The sequence below is a fragment of the Brachyistius frenatus genome, unplaced genomic scaffold, assembly GCF_029030835.1.
Source record: "Brachyistius frenatus isolate BFR_SWC_R1_liver_20210118 unplaced genomic scaffold, ASM2903083v1 Contig_162, whole genome shotgun sequence".
Lineage (NCBI taxonomy): Eukaryota > Metazoa > Chordata > Actinopteri > Embiotocidae > Brachyistius > Brachyistius frenatus.
This window is the reverse complement of record NW_027210761.1, coordinates 324,710-341,479: the sequence shown is the minus strand read 5'-3', so window position 1 is coordinate 341,479 and position 16,770 is coordinate 324,710. Positions and strand designations below refer to the sequence as shown.

Sequence of the window (16,770 nt, the reverse complement as noted above, 5' to 3'; positions counted from 1 at the left end):
CGACGTCAGTCTCCCGCGTTGGTCCCTCGACGACCACTCGCGTACCATTTTCTCACCGCCCCCCTCCTCCGCCGATTCGCTGCCTTCTGGCGTCAGTCAGTGACGTTCCAGTCGCTGATTGGCCGGGGGAGGGCGGGTTTCCGCCCCTCGCTACCGTAACGTCACGTGATCTCTCCGGAAGACGAACGCCAAAGAACGACGGCTGCTACTGTTGTTAGCAGCTCCTCCTGCTTCGACTCGTGGGGGGAGGAGGGATATTGAAGCAAAGGTAAACATTGCACCGTGTGAAAACGACATATTCCTTGAATTGCATTCGGTGAAGCCAAAAACAAAGAGGAAACTTGCTGGCAGACTACTACCAGCTTATCTAAAGCCTGCTTGTCCACGTTAGCATTCTAGCAAGGCAAGTTTGCAGCACAAAGTAAACAACTCGGATAATGCTGCAGCTGGACCTCAACCAAACGGTTTACCTCCACTAAACGGCAACCAGCACTTCTGTTGTCTTTATTCTTTGGTCACAGTTTCTGCAGGAACTATTGATCACTTTCTGTGGTGGGATGTAACTTTAATTAAATACTGTTAAAGCACTTAAGTACACATTTGCTGTGCATGTCCTTGAGTCTTGAGCCTCGTGTTTACTTTCTTCTTTCATGATTTGCGTTTAAGTACATGCATTTTTTTTTAAATTTTTTATTATTTGTAACCAAATATCTCCAAAATAAAAAAATACTGAAATAAGTTTCTCGGCGGTTCAGTTGACATTTCTGACATTAGCGTGCAAATATTACAAATATTCTTTGAAATGCACATTTTGATACAATGCAGAAATGTCCTGATCTCCTGTCAAATGTCATGGAGTTAAATCTCAGAAATCTATGCATGCGTTGGGAGCTGTGGATGTAAATAACATGCTGGAAGTAAGAAGTGAATTCTTGCACAGCTGTTGTTTAAAATGATTTTCTGTTTACATCACCTGTTGTTTAAAATACCCGAAGAGCAGTCAGCATCATTTTAAAGGCATAGGGCAGATCTCATCATCATCCAAACCTAATTTGGTATTTTTGTACAATTTTCAGCTGCCATGGCGAAGCAGGACAGAAAGCTGACTCCTGAACAGGATGCCCTGGAGCACATACTTGCTCGCCAAGACGAACCCTCCCTGGAGAAAAGGTTTATCGACTCCTTTAAAGGTAAGCAGTATATTTCTGATATCGGTCTCTACTTTGATATTCCTAGATTTTGTGGCAACAGGCCGGACTAGTCAGTTCTTTGGAAACTGTTCTTGGTTATGTAGATCATAATTATACAAAACTGCATTCCTCCTTTGAGTTAGAGGGGATGCTCGATATGCATTCAGCTAAGCATTATCACTTTGAAATCAAATAATTAAAGGTTTTAGGTTTATCAGGAGCACGGTCATGTAGACGGTTTAAATACAAGCAGCGGTATTCACAGACTATTGTCTTGTTATAGTTAAACGCTCGTATATTCTCACTTGCCATTGTTGTAGGTAAAGTCAGACCACCAGAGAAGATACTTCTGTTTGTGGTGGTTTCAAATTTATTACAACATTTTTCATTTACAAATGATAATTTCAGCTTTTAGAGAAAAGTTTAATATGTGCAAATTTTTTTTAAATTATTTCAGAATATTCTTGTCTTTCTTTTGCTTTAATGACGGCAGCACTCGAGCTGCATGGACTCCACAAGTGTTTTTATGGTAATATTTGCTTCTCCAGGAAGAGGCGTTTTCACCCACAAAGCCATCGAACCCTCCACGTTTGTTGTTGAATATCGTGGAAACATCTCTTCTCACAAACACGCCAGGAAGAAATGTGGTGACACTTTGAGTGGTTTCCTGTTTGAGTTTTCGTGGAACGCGTCACAGTGGTCGTAAGTCATCTGCCTGGTTTTTCAGTTTTATAATAAAGGAGCTTTTTATCTACAGTTTCTTAACAGAAATGTGGCTGACGTTTCATTTGCAGCGTCGATGCTTCCAAAGAGGACGGGACCCTCGGAAGACTTGTAAATGATGATCACAGAAGTCCAAACTGTGAAATGAGGAAGGTTGTTTGTGAGGGGAAGCCACACTTGTGCCTGTTTGCGGTCGAAGAAATATCTCCGGGTGAGGAGATAACGTACAACTACGGGGAGTCCTTTTACCCGTGGCGCGCAACGGTAGGTTTATATTATAAAAGGGTGTCTGTCTTACGAAAGACATCTTGTTCTCAGTTAAATCAATTGATTCGATAAAGGTCGGTGGATTTCTTTATCCGGTCGAGCTGTCCCCTCTGTATCTAGTCTTTAATTCGTCATATTTATGTTTAATTTGCTCCAAATTATAACATAAGTATTCTCAAGTCACTTTATATCGTAAGGTCGAGGTCAAACAATTCCCCTTGAGCTTGTCAGCAATACGTAAAAACTCTCTTTTAACAGGGAGAAACATCTGACCAAACCAGGCTGAGAGGGAGGCATCCATCTGCCTCGACTGGTGGGAGTGAGGGGAGAGCAGAGAGAGAAAAGAGCAGCATAGAGAGACAACAAACAATAAACACCGGGCAGGTTGTTGTCGCCGGTAACCACAGATCAGAAACATGCAGCTCTGCAGCCTGAGATATCTGCAGAAAGGTACGAGGAGAGAGGACAGAGAGGAAAAAAACCACAAACTATGGGAGAGAAAAGCCAGAGTTGTGTTTTCTCAACTAACTCTAAAGTAAAGAAGCAGTTTTCCCCAAAATGTCTCCAAAATTCCTCACATCTTTTAATGACACACCTGGCGAAGTGTACGCATGAAATCGTGTGGTTACCTCTGGTTTGTTTTTCCATTTAAAGGTCTCTGCAGGTTCCAACTCTGAGGAATCCGTCTCTGAAGACGGCAGTGAACGACCAGGACCAAGTCGCGGATCTGCCGACACCAACACCAACACTCAGCTGGACAGTTCACCGTTTACCGAGGAAGAGTCTTCGAAAGAAACCTTTGTGCCGGAGCCGGACGACGATTCGTCCCCCCAGCAGGAGCGAGACCCCGATGGCGCCTCGGATGGAGACTACGACCCCGGCGAGGTGGAGCTAAAGGGCAAACGCACATCTTTCGACAGTAAAAATTACTGTTACGTTTGCGGGCTCGTTATGAATAAACTTGCTTGTCATCTTCGCACGCATGTCAGCAAAGAGCCTGAAATCGCTGAAGCGTTGGCATTACCCGCAAAATCCCAACGGCGTAAAAGGCTGCTTGAAAAACTACGAAACAGAGGAAATTGCAAACATAACGAAGAAGTGTTGCGGAACAGCTGCAGGAAGTTAAAACTTAAAAGACGACCAAAAGCGAAGACGGTGAGTGCTGAAGAATTTGAGCACTGCCAGTATTGTAAAGCCCTTTTCGACCGTGCGGTCTTGTTGAGGCACGCTGCCAGATGTGCCGAGAACACATCAAACTCCGAAACATCTGGCGAGACGAGCTTTTTAAGTGAGTTTGCTCCTGTAGAGTCTCAGTCCTCAGAAATAATTTCATCTGGCGTGTGGAAGATACTTTTAACTATGAAACAAGACGAGGTCGCGTACTTGGTTAAAAACGATCACCTTCTGAAACGGCTTGCTCAGAGTTGGTTCGAGAAGTATGGAGACGATCCCAGTAAACATGATCTCATCAGACAGAAGCTCAGAGAAATGGGAAGACTCCTATTAGCGCTGCACGAAAAGTCCATATTCAGCTTTGAAGACGCCATCAAACCCAACAACTTCTACAAAGTTGTAGACACGGTCAAAAACATCACCGGTTTCAATGAACGAAAGAGGAGCTACAAGAAACCAAGTCTTGCTTTGAAATTAGGAAATTCCCTCAAACGTTTAGGCCACATTGTCCTCTGTGAGGCCGACAGCGATGAGAAGCTGGTGGAAGACACCAACGCATTCATGAAACTGCGTGCGAAAGAGTGGACTCGACTCGTCTCTCAAGCCGCCGTCGCGTCGCTGAGCGGACGGAAAGTCAACAGCCCGTCAACGATCCCGTTCACGCGCGACGTTCAGGCCTTCTACAGGTACCTGGAGAAAACGTCATCGTCTGCCACTGGGAGCATGGAGACGTACGGAAACCCGCAGGCCTACAACGCACTGTGCAGAGTGACGCTTGCGCAGGCGTCCGTCTTAAACAAATGTGCGCCGGAGGTTTCCAGAATGACCCTGCAGTCGTTCCAGGAGAGGGACGACTCCACACAAGTGTTGTCCAAGCACTTCATCAGAATAAATATTTTGGGCAAGACCGGCCAGAACGTCGCAGTTTTGTTGACGTCTCAACTTGCAAGTGCGACAGCGCTGCTTGTGAGCAAGAGACGAGTGTGCGGCGTACACGACGACAATCCTTTCTTGTTTGCGAAACCCGACGGCTGTTCCACGAGCCTCCACCACGGAGGGAACTGCGTCAGGGCCTTTTCAAGTCTGTGCCGCGCGAACAACCCCGAGCATCTCAGGTCGCTGCATCTTCACAAGCACATGGCACGAATTTTCCAGATTCTCAACCTGGAGAATGACGAGCTCGGTCATCTCGCTAAACTGCTGGGCCACGACATCCGGACTGACGGGGACTATTATCGGTTCCCCGAGGCCGCCGTTGAACTCGCAAAAACCGCCCAACTGCTCCGGGCAATGGAAAAGGGATCTCTTGAAAGGTTCAAGGGAAACTCTCTGGAGGAAATTGAGATTGAAGGTTTGTGTTCAGAATAATCAACCTGCCAGTGCTTATTTAGTAAAAACAAACTTAACTGTTTTTAAAATGATTAATGAATACATGCTCTAATTAGTTGGTTTATTTTAATTCAAGATGAACTGGAGTTGGACGTTGAGCAGAGCAACCCTGGAAACGTTGATGCTGAAGAGGACAATGAAGTGTCAGATCTTCAGCAGCGCGGTGTGTTGTGAAGAATAACCTCTTTATGTACTTATTAACCGGAAGTATTCTTCCGTGTTATTGTCTGAATTGTTGAATATGAATCACTTTAGATTTAAATCTACTCTGTCACAGCTCGGATTCTGCCAGGTGGCAACAACTGAATGAATAAAATGGCACAAACTTCTTGTGTCTGTTAAACAGTCTTTACAGTAGAATGTTCAACACGTAAACGAGTTTATATGCGAGAATGATGTCGGTTTTGTTCATTCTTTTGATATTTAATATTTTTTGTCTTTCCAGATGATGTGGAACAACGAGCCGTTGAATCCCAACCAGACGTAAACGCTGCTGTTCCTTCTCCAGGGGATGAAAGAGTAGGTGTTGAATGGATCTTAATCATTCGGCAACAAGAACTTGAAGTTAGACATGACCGCTGCATTCGGACCAAACACTTTGCGATCATGTCGCTCTGATGCAGGCTATGCAAATTAGCAGTTATTCAAATTTGAGTGGCGCATCTGGGATGAGTTGGTTGTTTATATGTTTGTGTTTGGTGTCTAAAATGACTTGTTCATAATTTCAGGTTGAGGACTCGGAAGAAGCCTCCAGTTCTGCAGAATGGTTCTCTGGCGACGAGGATTTCTTTGACGATGACCCAAATAGCAACGACAGTTTTGGCAACAATCCAGATTCGTCTGAGCCGCCGAGCTTTGTGGAACAACTCGCTGATACTTTGTCCGTCCAGCAGGATGCTACTGACTTTTCTGACGTTTCTGACTCTGACGGAGAGCCCAAAGATCCCACCTGCACAAAGAAAAATTATTGTTACGTTTGCGGGAAAGCTCAATCGAAAATTTCTCGCCACCTTTTCACCCACAGGAAGAAGGAGGCTGAAATTGACGAAGCGTTTGCGGCACCCTCTAAATCTAAGAAACGAAAGAAGATGCTGGAGAAGTTACGAAACAAAGGAAATTACCAACATAATCAGGAGGTCTTGAAGACTCGCAAAGGACAACTAAAAGTAAGAAGATTAAACCCGTCCACGCCTAAAATATTTGCAACTTGTATACATTGTCAAGGCATGTATAGTCGCAAGGAATTATGGCGACATTTGCGAAAGTGTCCTTTAAAGAAGTGCTCGGACCCTCTCGTGGCTGGCAACAATCAAATCTTAAGTATGGTCGCTTCCACGGGTTTAACGGACCCCCAAGACATCTCCTCGGGCGTGAAGAAGATGTTGAAAAAAATAAAAAAGGATGAGATCGGCTCTGTTGTTTGGAACGATCCTTACATACTGCAGCTAGCGCAGTGTTTGTACTACATGAATGAGACCAAACTGAGAGACACGGTCATCAATCAGAAGATGAGGCAGTTGGGACGGCTTCTGTTGACGTTGAAGAAAAAGTCAATGGGTAGCTTTGAAGATGCCTGCAAACCCCAAAACTTCAGCGATGTCGTCGAAGCCGTAAGACAAACCGCAGGTTACAATGACGAGACCAAGTCCTTTGACAGTCCGACTCTTTTGGCGAAACTGGGAAACTCGCTGAAGAAAATTGCTGACATTAAATACGCCCGGGCTCTGAAAGACGGCGCCAATATAGAGACGATCCAGGAAGCAGAGACGTTTATCAAGCTGTGCGCAAAAGAGTGGCCCTCCCAAACACCATCAAAACTGAAGGTAAAAAGGCCGCCAACATTACCGTTTACTCGCGATGTGCAGCTTTTTTACAAGTGCGTGAAGAAGGTCGTAGCTTCTGCAGCCCAAAGTCTGACGTTGTATGAAAGCTCGCCGGTCTACAAGGCGCTTATCAGAGTGACCCTTGCATACCTGTCGGTCCTGAACAAAAATGCGCGAGAAGTCTCAAAAATAACACTGCAGTCGTTCAAGGAAAGGGACGAGACGGAGCCCCGGGAAGACGCTGCTGTTCGCCAGTCGCAGTTTGAGCAGATTCTGTCCAAGCACACCGTGAAGATCAACGTTGTCAGCAACAGTGACACAAAAATGGCTCTTTCTTTGACTCCCGAACTCCTCTCCGCACTGACGCTGCTTGTGGACAAGAGAGAAGCATGCGGTGTGCATAAAGACAACCCCTACTTATTTGGAAGACCTCTCGCCAAGTGTGACAGCTTCTACCAGGGACTGCAGTGCGTCGGTACTTATGTGACTCGATGCGGCGCGGAGAACCAGGAGAGCCTCAGGTCCACGTTTTTCCGTAAGCACACTGAAAGGATTTTCCAGATTCTGAGCCTCACAGATGATGAGCTCGAACGTCTGGCCAAACTGCTGCGGCGTGACATTCGGACGGACGGCGAGTATTATCAGACGCCAGCCGCCACGGAAGACATCGCGAGAATCTCAGCGCTACTGTCGGCAGTGGAGGACGGATATCTTGGAAGATTCGAAGGAAAGCCTCTTGAGGAAATTGAGATTGTAGGTACGTGACCACACAAAGTGTTAAAATGGACGTAGTCTCCGGGTCTGAAAAGTGAAGCCGATGCGAAAGTGCCATAAAGTGAGTACCACTTAGGGACGCTAGGGGCGGCTCAAAAAAAAAACACCTTTTTTTTCTCAGGTCAGTGATCAGCGATTTGGTGATCGTTCTGAAAATAAGTCCATAATTAATTAGATATTTGGCTACAAAGAGAGATAGGTTTGGGGCCGTGTCGGTTTGGGTGCAGTCAGGTTTCCAGTACAGGTGGGCGGGGCATAGTGTCCCAGGCTCATCCAAATATGGTCACTTCCTCGTCAAAAAACAACAACCAAGAAGGCGGCGGCCGAAATGCCAGATTAAAAGGCTTCAAAAGGGCAGGGCGACGGTCATGGTAGCTTATCTCATGAATATTACTCGATAATGCCCTCGCAGCATTTGCTAAAACCCATTTTAGCATTTTAAAACCAGCGTTGTTTACATGTTTACTTTCTAGCAGTCTTCTTGGCCTCTTGCTGTGAGATCAGTGTGTTTCTTGGTGTGTTACCACGAGCTGTTGGTGAGTGAATGAATGTTAAACCAGTGGAAATAAAAGTATTTTGACATCTACATGTACATGAGTGCAAGAAGCCTTCATCTAAAGCTTCTGCCATAAAGCGATAGTCAAGTTTACTTACTTTTAATAGAAGTTTATACAGTCTAAATTGATTATTCAAATCAAGCTGTAATTTTCAGCTTTTTGCTTAAAATATATGAATGCCATTTTGATATACGGATTATTGTATTAATGTCTTGATGTTGGCGGAAACCACAAACCCCGTGTTTCCTTTCTTACTTTCCTTTGAAGATGAAGTGCAGCCGGTGGTGGAGCCGATCACCCGTGAAGACGGCGACGCTGAGGGGGACAATAAAGGAAGTGGTAAGTAGTAAACACAGACTTTGATCTGTGTTAGTTGTTTTTCCTCCTTTCAGTTGCCTCGAAGCTGATAATACTTCTCAGATTTGTCCCTGTGCCCGTCTTCCTCCTTAAAAGGCTCTTATTCAGCGGCTAAAAAAAGGAAACATGGCAGCAGGAAGAAGGAGAATGAAAACGAACCAACTGAGTTGATTGCTGAGAGAAATGATGTGAACGCAGAGAAGGAAGACGTGTCAGAGACGTCTGCCGTCGACACACCTCAAGAGACACCGTCTCGTAGCGAAGGAAATGAAACAAACGTTTATTTCAGTGATGACCACGAGGACATGAATCTGGACTTTGACATGGACGTAGACACTGACGACGATGGCAGAAACGAGGAAGACGATGGCGATGAAGACTCAAAGGGCTCGGCAGCAAAGCCTGCGATACCGGATGGAATATGTAGCACAAAATTAGGGGACAGCGGTCACAGGAAGAAGAGGGACACGTCTCCGAGCAGGCACAGCACCGACGGAGGCCTTGAAGAGAACATGGACGTCGATACGGAGAACCACGCAAAGGAAACGGATCCAGAGGAAGACCACGACGAGGAAGATGACTGGATGGATGCAGATAGTTGTGGTTCCCCTGCTACTCCGAGTACAGGTAAAATAAATCTGGTGGAAGAAGAGGAAAAGTCAGTGGAATACCAAAGTCATTAGAGCATATCATGTCAGGAAACGTGCACGGAAATGTTTGCGCTAATCCGGCCAATATAGAAATATTTTACTAGAGTTAGTGGGGTTCAACCTCTGTGGACCCTGAATGTCTGTATAAGAGTTCACTGCAATCCATCCAATGACGATGCGAACATTTCAACTCTAAACACAAAAATAAACTGTACGAGGTGGAAGCTTTAACCCTCCTGACTAAATGTTCCAAGTTATGCTTCTTGATCAACATCAACACCTGAGTTACAAACAGTTTTTGTGACCTCTGATCTGTGAACTTTTGAGATTTCACAATGGGCCGGAAACTTGAGCAGAGAGCACACATCAAAGTTTGTATCAAATTTATTGGGCAACAGAGAGAAGTCCAAGTAGGGATGGTGTAGAGCTACGATTGTGTTGTTGCAGGCGTTTGTCATGTTGGAGAACCCAAGTGCTCATCGTGCCACAGTTCAGGTGGTTTTCAGTGAATGTTTTTTCCCTCAGAACGTCTCAGTGGAACTCGGTGTTGACAGTCTGTTCCCGGGGGACATATTTTATGATGCACAACCTGTCAAAACATGTTCCCCGGCTCAATTCTTTTTTTTTTATTCTGAAGCATTTCAAGAGTGTCTGTTGACAAAAAAAAAAAAGCTTCAGGTTCATGGTGAAATCACAAATGCGTACATGCCAGTGGTCCCAAAACACACGGGTGACTCAGGCGCTGATGTTGATCAAACGACGTAAATACTGTCTCATGAAAGTTGCAGCTTCCATCTGTTTCATGTCCACATTTGTGGTCTGCAACAGGAGCAGTCTGAACAACAACACCTACAACCGTATATGTTTAACCAACATGCTTACAACCATATTGTTTCAGTATTTATAGAAAAGAAGAGCAACTTATCAGCAGCATTGGCTGGGATGAAAGATGTGAAGATATTGATCCAAAAACTGGACATTGTGAGTATCTGGTGTCTAATTTTACACTGCAGACTGCTAGAAGTGATAATGGAGGAGAATAGAAAGAGCTTGGACAGTATTCAGTCGTCGTGTCATTAACTTGCATCGTTTTATGAATGCGCATCACGGGAATCCACAAAGAATACTCTTTTTTTTTTCCTTTTCTTGGTTCTTAGGAGAAGGTTCAGGCTCTCGTCCACATTTCCCAGTTTTCATCTTTAAGTAAGAAGTCGCCGGTGAAAGATCAACACATCCGTGATGTCAAGAAGCAGCGCGAAGCACCTTCAGCTCCCACAGAGGTCACAAAAAAGCTGAGCGATGCGAAGGTGCTTCTCCCGCTAATAAACACCATATTTGTACAAGTATTAAGTGTGATAAAGTGTGGGGAGGAAATAACTTGACACAAAAAAAATGTGAATTTTAAGTCATTTTATGGTAAAATCGTGAGCTGTGCACATTACATTTTAATTATTTGACCTGCTAAAAAACAAAATTACACACCATTATTAATTAGTTCAGAAGCAGGATTAAAAAAACACATTAAAAATACAGATGTAAGTTGTTGCACTGTAGAGCTTTCTTGTGTTTGTGAAGAACCAGAAACTGGATTACAAGATGGCCTCTCGTACATTCAAAGGAAAGTTGCTCAGTGGTGCGCAAGTCGGAAAAGGTGGGGGCACGACTGATAAACCGAGCTTTAAATAAATGAATTGTACGGCTCGTGTGGACTCCACAAATGATATCAGACCAAAGCGGATCAAATCCCGTAAACATGGAACAGGTTTGTAACACTTATAAAAAACATCACTGTTTTACAACTGCTGCTTTTCTAGTGATCGCGCGAGGCGAAAGAGGGTTTTTAGGCCGGTGTGTATCTTGTGATGAATTCCACCGCACTCTGGGGCCTCTGTGCAGCAACAACAACAACAACAACAACAGCTCCACAGGGGACATTTAAAGCTGTTCTGTCTTGAATTATGTGTCTCGGTAATGCTTCAGTTTGCATTTGTGTACATTTAGAAGTTACTTCGCAGACACATGAATGAAATGTCGATCTGTCCTCTTGCACCTCAGGCGGTGCACATGAGCTGCTCCCACTGCAACACCAACATGATGAAGGGACAGACTGCGTACCAGAAGAAGGGCTTCACCGACGTCTTCTGCTCCAAAAGCTGCCTGTTCGCGTTGTTCCCTCACAACAAACCGGCCGCCAAGAGGTGCCACAGCTGTCTGAAGTGAGTCTGAGAAACATCCCCTCTTCTCTCAGTCTTTCTTTATGTAGCACAAACTCATGTTATAGTAGCTGCATTTTTATTTTTATTTTTTACTTTTCTAACTTCCAGGCAGCCACAAGATCCTCATTTCCTCATTATTTTCTTTTATTATTTCCGTATTTCTTCAACATGGGAAAATTAACTGGAGCCTTAAAACATGCTTGTTATTAAATCCTATGTGAATGTTCTGAAATTAGTAGAAAATATTTGCCGCCTGCAAGTTAGCAAAAATGCAAGAAGAGTTTCAGGTGAAAATTACGACAAACAAATGTGGCTAATCGGCTAAAAAAAAATACAAATACATAAGTTTGGTGTGTGATATGGATATAGATGAAAATGTTAATGTTTTTTTTTAGTCCACTTGGGGGCATCATAAACAAGCTGGAAACACAACACATATTGACATTCTGAGCTTTGAAGTACTGTATGATTCGGACAACTTATGAACAAACAGTTGCTTTAATGACACATCTGCAGTTACAGAGCAACATAAGTTATAAAGGTGAAATATTCACTCTCAGTTTAATTCTGTTGGGACGGTTGTGTGTACAGTCGGCACGCAGCCTCACAATAAAAATGAAAAAACCAGAAGCATTTTATTTGAGAAAAAAGTGCCCTCCTCCATTTAATTGCCTGATTGAGGAGTCAGTAAGTGCTATATTTTTGATGGCTATGAATGCAGTTGGAGGTCAGGTGTCAGTAGGCCGGTGATTTCCCTCATCAGCTTCTAATATGATCCTGCAAACAACATTTTAATGTCCATGTTTATGCACTGTACGTAAGTGCTTCTCATCTCCCCTGCGCAGGGCGATATCGCAGCCTCTGGACCTCATCATGGCTGCAGTGGACAGCAAAAGAACCATGAAGGAGTTCTGCAGTGTCGCCTGCCTGTCCTCTTTCAAGTCTCGCACTGCGTCCACCGAAACACCCGTCTGCAGCATGTGCAGCAAATCCTGCACTGTAAGGACAAAATCAGGTTTTTATTCCACTTTAGCCCCTTAAAACTCGTCACAGCCTAAGTCAGCGCTCCTTTATCTTCTGCAGGCCACTTGTGAGTTGACCCTGAACGAGACGGTCTACAGGTTTTGCAGCAACGCCTGCTTGGAGGGTTTCTGCAAGGAAGGTTTCTGCAGGGACAACCGGGGCGTCTGTGAGAACTGCCGCTCCGCCTGCCGCCACAAACCGCTCACGCTGAAGCTGTCGGACGGAAACAAAACCATCTGCGGCGTTAGATGTCTGGAGGAGTTCAAAGAGGTGCCGAGCTGTCAGAATCCGAAAACACGAACGTCTGGGGTGTAACGATGAAATATATTCGCCAGTAAAACGTTAGACAGACAAAATGCAGGTTAAAGATATTCAAACTGTGGCACAGAGCACAACATGTCATTTTATCTCATCCCAAAGTTTCCCACGACAAACCTGCCGTATCTCTGACACTCTGTTGTGTTTTTCTTTGACTCCGCAGAAAACGAAGACCCTCCACGTCTGCACGATGTGCCACGTCTCTCGGAGAGTGTCCAACATGGTCCACCACGTCGGCGGCGGCAACGACGCGGTGGAGCTCTTCTGCACTCGCACCTGCGTGATATCTCACAAGCTACGATCTGCGGTCGTGTTTAAAATCCGAGGGACGGACCGCGTGATGACGACGCCGTTGAGGCCAGATTGGAGTCCTGCCGCGAGCCGAAGCGACGCCCCTCCAGACGCCGCCCGACCCGACTCCTCAGAGACGATCATCACCGCGGACTCCTGCGTCGTCTGTAACTACTGCGGGAAGCCGCTGCCGAAGGGACAGAAGCTGCACCAGTCGAAAAGCTCCAAAGTCTTTTGCTCTCCCGCTTGTCTCTCTGAAAAGCTGCCGCACGTCAAACTAGTCACCAAAAAGTGCTACAACTGCTTTCAGTAAGTCCAGAATATTTTCTGTCTGTTTATCGCCTCGGCTTATTTTTTGCAGTGATTTATTTCAGTTTGATTGTTGTTGTTTTTTTTTGCATTTATCAAAGGTGCAGATAGAGAAACAAAAGAGTCAAAGGAGTCAAACCTGAATTGATCCAAAATTAACAGATATTTCCCTTTTTTTTTTTTTGATTTGAGAATATTTGTTTTATTTCTGCTTGAAAAATGATCCTTAATTGTAGATCAGGCTACAATCTGCAGGCTGTTCTTAGTTTGCATATAAAATATATTTACTGCGTCCTCCAGTAATCACAAATAAAGTCCTCTAATCACAAAACTTACAGCACAAAGAAACTAGCGCGAAGGCAGGTTAAAAGCCATTATCAACAACAGTTACCTTCCTGCCTGAATACCAGTGTGCCCACAGCGCCACCCAGTGGACACACAACAAAATCATTACATTTCAATGAGAGATTATTAGGAGTTGAAAACTGACAGTTTGACAAAATTTTGGAAGTTCGAGTGATGTTCACAATGAATGCAGGAGATAACACAAGAAGTGGAGTGGAGTACGCCGATTTGGAAAATTCTTTATTTATATAGCGCCGAATTATAACCTAAGACATCTCAGGCACTCAAGATAAAAACCCAACAATCTGCACCTGAGTGACAGGAGGGAAAAAAACTCCCTTTTAACAGGAAGAAACTTCGGACAGAGCCGGACTCAGAGGCGGGCGGTCATCGGCCTCGACCCGTTGGGAGATGACTGATGGGAACTTCAGTGGAGGTTCCCAGGAAACCCCGACGGATCAGGTGGCGGTGGTGATGATGAGGAAGAGGAGGGTTACTCATCAGGAGGTCTGAAACGCAGAATAACAGAATTACGATGATATTTAAAGATGACAAAATGATCGGCCTCAAAAAGACCGAATATGGTGACGACGTGTTTATGAATGTCACTTTTGCTTTCCCACGCTGTCAAATCTCTCAAAGAAATTAGAAGTGAAAGAACATCCGCAGAGAAACGAGGAGGACATTAGGTGATAATATGAAATCTGTTGTTGTTTTTATTGTAGAAAACAAGCAATTTGAGGGCATTAAGTCATCATGATGGATGCTTTTGTCATTATGTACCGAATAAACGAGTAAATAATCCTGAGCTCTAAACACGTCCTTTAAATAAAACCAAAGAAACAAAGCCACTGCAACAGACAACCTTTTTGCGAGTCTCATTTCTCGACCTCTTCCCTCCTGGTGTCGTCAGGGTGATCCTGCGGCCTCGTAACGTCATCCTGGCTCCGGTGGATGATTCAGGGACCGTGAGGGAGCTGTGCAGCGATGAATGTCTCTCCTCCGTCACGTCCATGAGGAAAACCGCTGTAGAACCTCCACCGCCGGAGGAAGGGCCTCCGTCAGAGTGCAGGATGTGCCACAAATTTTGCCACGTAAGAGTTAAAAAAAAAAAAAAAATACAACTCCTAGTTTGATGTGATGTTCACCGGACAAGACTGAACGAAAATGTAAATCTGTCGTTTTTGTCTGATCTTGCACCATTTACAGGACGTTTTTCTTCTTTTCATCCTCAGTGCAAACTCAAGACGACCCGGGACGACGTGGTTCGCGGATTTTGCAGCAACTCCTGCCTCGTCCTCTTCCACCGAGTCAACAACCTGCCGCTGTTCACCTGCGACGTCTGCGGCCGCGTCTGCCTCCACGAACGACTCGTGCCCAAGATGGAGGACGGCAGTAAGAACATCTGCGGCGACGAATGTCTGGTCAAGTTCAAAGAGGTGCGGAAGTGACGGTCTGAGCAGCTAAAACACCTGTAAAAAAAAAATTAACTGGCACGTCGTCAGCTTCAGCGTCGCTGTTAAAGCCGCGTGGAGTCGACCTCTCACTTTATCAGACTTTGTTTTATTTCTGCAGACGGTGGAGACGCGTCAGCTTTGCCCGACGTGTCTGACGTCGCATCTGATGTCCGACATGGTTGAAAGTAAAACCGGCGACGGCAGGTTGAACTTCTTCTGCAGCAACAGATGCATGACGGCGTCAGGTACGCTGTCAGTCATATTCTCACTTCCCAGCGACGGTCACTTTCTACTCGTTCTGAATTAGACGCTAAACGTGAGTTTTAACAGCAGCTCACAAACATTTATTCACTGAAAGCAGAATCTTCATCATGTTCATTTCTCTTTGTGGAAAAACAACGTATAAAAGCTCATTTTGCATCTTATCTATATTATTATATATTGGTATGATGACCAAATATCACGGTATGCCATATTTTACCATCTTCATTAAAAAAAAAAAAAAAATTCAATTGAACAAACGCTTTACCATGAACCACAAAAACCACATGACGTGATGTGATCACGTGTGACCACATGCATGTGATGGTGCAAATATAAAACATGTTTTTTTGTCCGTCGGAAACGGTTTTGGAACATTTTCATGGTGTAATGTGTGAAGCTCATTTAGATTCCATGTGAACACTTTCCCACATATTTTCCCCACGTGGTGAACATGTGTCATACATAAATAAAATACATTAATGTAAAAGCATTATTGTTCGAGATGGAGCTCTTTTGAACCGTTTCAACGAATAATTATCTACTTTCATTATGGATTAATTTGCTGGATTTTCTTTTTCTCCAATTGATTGATTGTTTGGTTTGAAAAACATCTGAAAATAATGATATATATGTGCATATGTGTGTGTGGTGCCCAGTGTTGAGTCTTACAGGCAGTAGAGGAGATGAATCTCAGTTCGTTGCATTTTTTTTTTCAATACTTGTACGTAGTATGGTAACCATCAGTTTTTCATACAACAGTATGCTTCTGCAACCCCAAAACATTATTGACCCTTTGGCTTTAAGATATTTGTCTTTTACACTCATGAGCGTTACTCATTCATTCCATGTTTTTATAGAGACGGACGTCTCGTCATCGGAAGAGAAGGACATTAAGGAAGTGAAACCACCGCTGCTAAATTTGGACTGCGTAAGTATTATGTTTAGAAATGTCTTCTTATTATGGAGGTTGTGACCGTCATGCTTGTGATGACTGTGATGATGACGACTGATGAGTAATACAGTAACAACAGGAAGTCGGACAGCTGCAGTTTCTCTCCTCAAGGTTGATTTTAATGAATCACAAAATGAGAACAAATATTATTTACTTTACTGTCTTTTATGTCCCATATCAGCTACAATGATCACAATCTGAGTTGTAAACATCACAAAGCTGATATTCATCTCCGTTCGTCTCTTTAAGATAAAAGAGGAGCCCGTCGATGAAGAGTACAGCCAGAGTCTCCCGGCCTCCGTGTCTCCTCGGGACATCAAGGACGAGACGAAGGTAGAAATGTTCAGGAAGAGCTGATGAACAGTCAGCAAAAAGCAGAACAACGAGACACACGTATGAGACCATGTTTGAAGGAAGAATTCGGATCCTTTAATCAACGAAGAGTAATAATACAGTAATGTAAAGATACGGATTACAAATCATTGAAGGGGAAGTAAAACATATTTATTCTCGTGGATTAAATGTATTTATTTATTTTGAGGATTATAAACTCATGTATGCCCTTTTGTGTTTTGCTTAATTATTTTTTTTCTTAATTTCTTGAATTGTTTAATATGGGCTGATTCTAGTCTAAAAATAATTCTAGTCTATTTGATTTGTTTTGATCCTTCCTCCACTTTTGTTGTGTGTAA

The 16,770-nt window shown here is 44.0% G+C and overlaps 1 protein-coding gene across 3 annotated transcripts; it reads left to right on the top strand.

Moving 5' to 3' along the window:
- The first annotated feature begins 200 nt into the window (after positions 1–200).
- Positions 201–16,634, top strand: LOC138631636 (uncharacterized). 3 transcript variants are annotated; one of them, XR_011311734.1, is made up of 21 exons: positions 201–268; positions 1,077–1,190; positions 1,739–1,892; positions 1,985–2,177; positions 2,835–4,704; positions 4,819–4,905; positions 5,188–5,261; positions 5,471–7,322; positions 8,164–8,235; positions 8,350–8,880; positions 9,802–9,884; positions 10,061–10,210; positions 10,959–11,119; positions 11,965–12,118; positions 12,203–12,412; positions 12,624–13,060; positions 14,319–14,499; positions 14,641–14,844; positions 14,981–15,178; positions 15,984–16,054; positions 16,328–16,344. XR_011311734.1 is itself a non-coding variant. In XM_069716711.1 (21 exons), the coding sequence occupies exons 2-21, from the start codon at positions 1,082–1,084 to the stop codon at positions 16,433–16,435; spliced, it is 6,828 nt and encodes a 2,275-aa protein (XP_069572812.1). In that variant the 5' UTR covers positions 201–268; positions 1,077–1,081; the 3' UTR covers positions 16,436–16,634. The 3 variants fall into 3 exon arrangements, 2 of the variants coding, with proteins under 2 accessions (XP_069572812.1, XP_069572813.1); XM_069716711.1 differs by having other exon boundaries at positions 14,981–15,107; positions 16,328–16,634; XM_069716712.1 differs by lacking the exons at positions 14,641–14,844; positions 14,981–15,178; positions 15,984–16,054; positions 16,328–16,344 and having other exon boundaries at positions 13,754–14,410.
- Positions 16,635–16,770: the final 136 nt, after the last annotated feature.

Coding starts and splice junctions, on each gene's coding strand:
- LOC138631636 (XM_069716711.1), top strand. CDS start 1,082: ATGGCGAAGCAGGACAGAAAGCTGACTCCTGAACAGGATGCCCTGGAG. Junction 13,061..14,318: donor AAGTGCTACAACTGCTTTCA/GTAAGTCCAGAA, acceptor TGGTGTCGTCAG/GGTGATCCTGCGGCCTCGTA. Junction 14,500..14,640: donor TGTGCCACAAATTTTGCCAC/GTAAGAGTTAAA, acceptor TTTCATCCTCAG/TGCAAACTCAAGACGACCCG.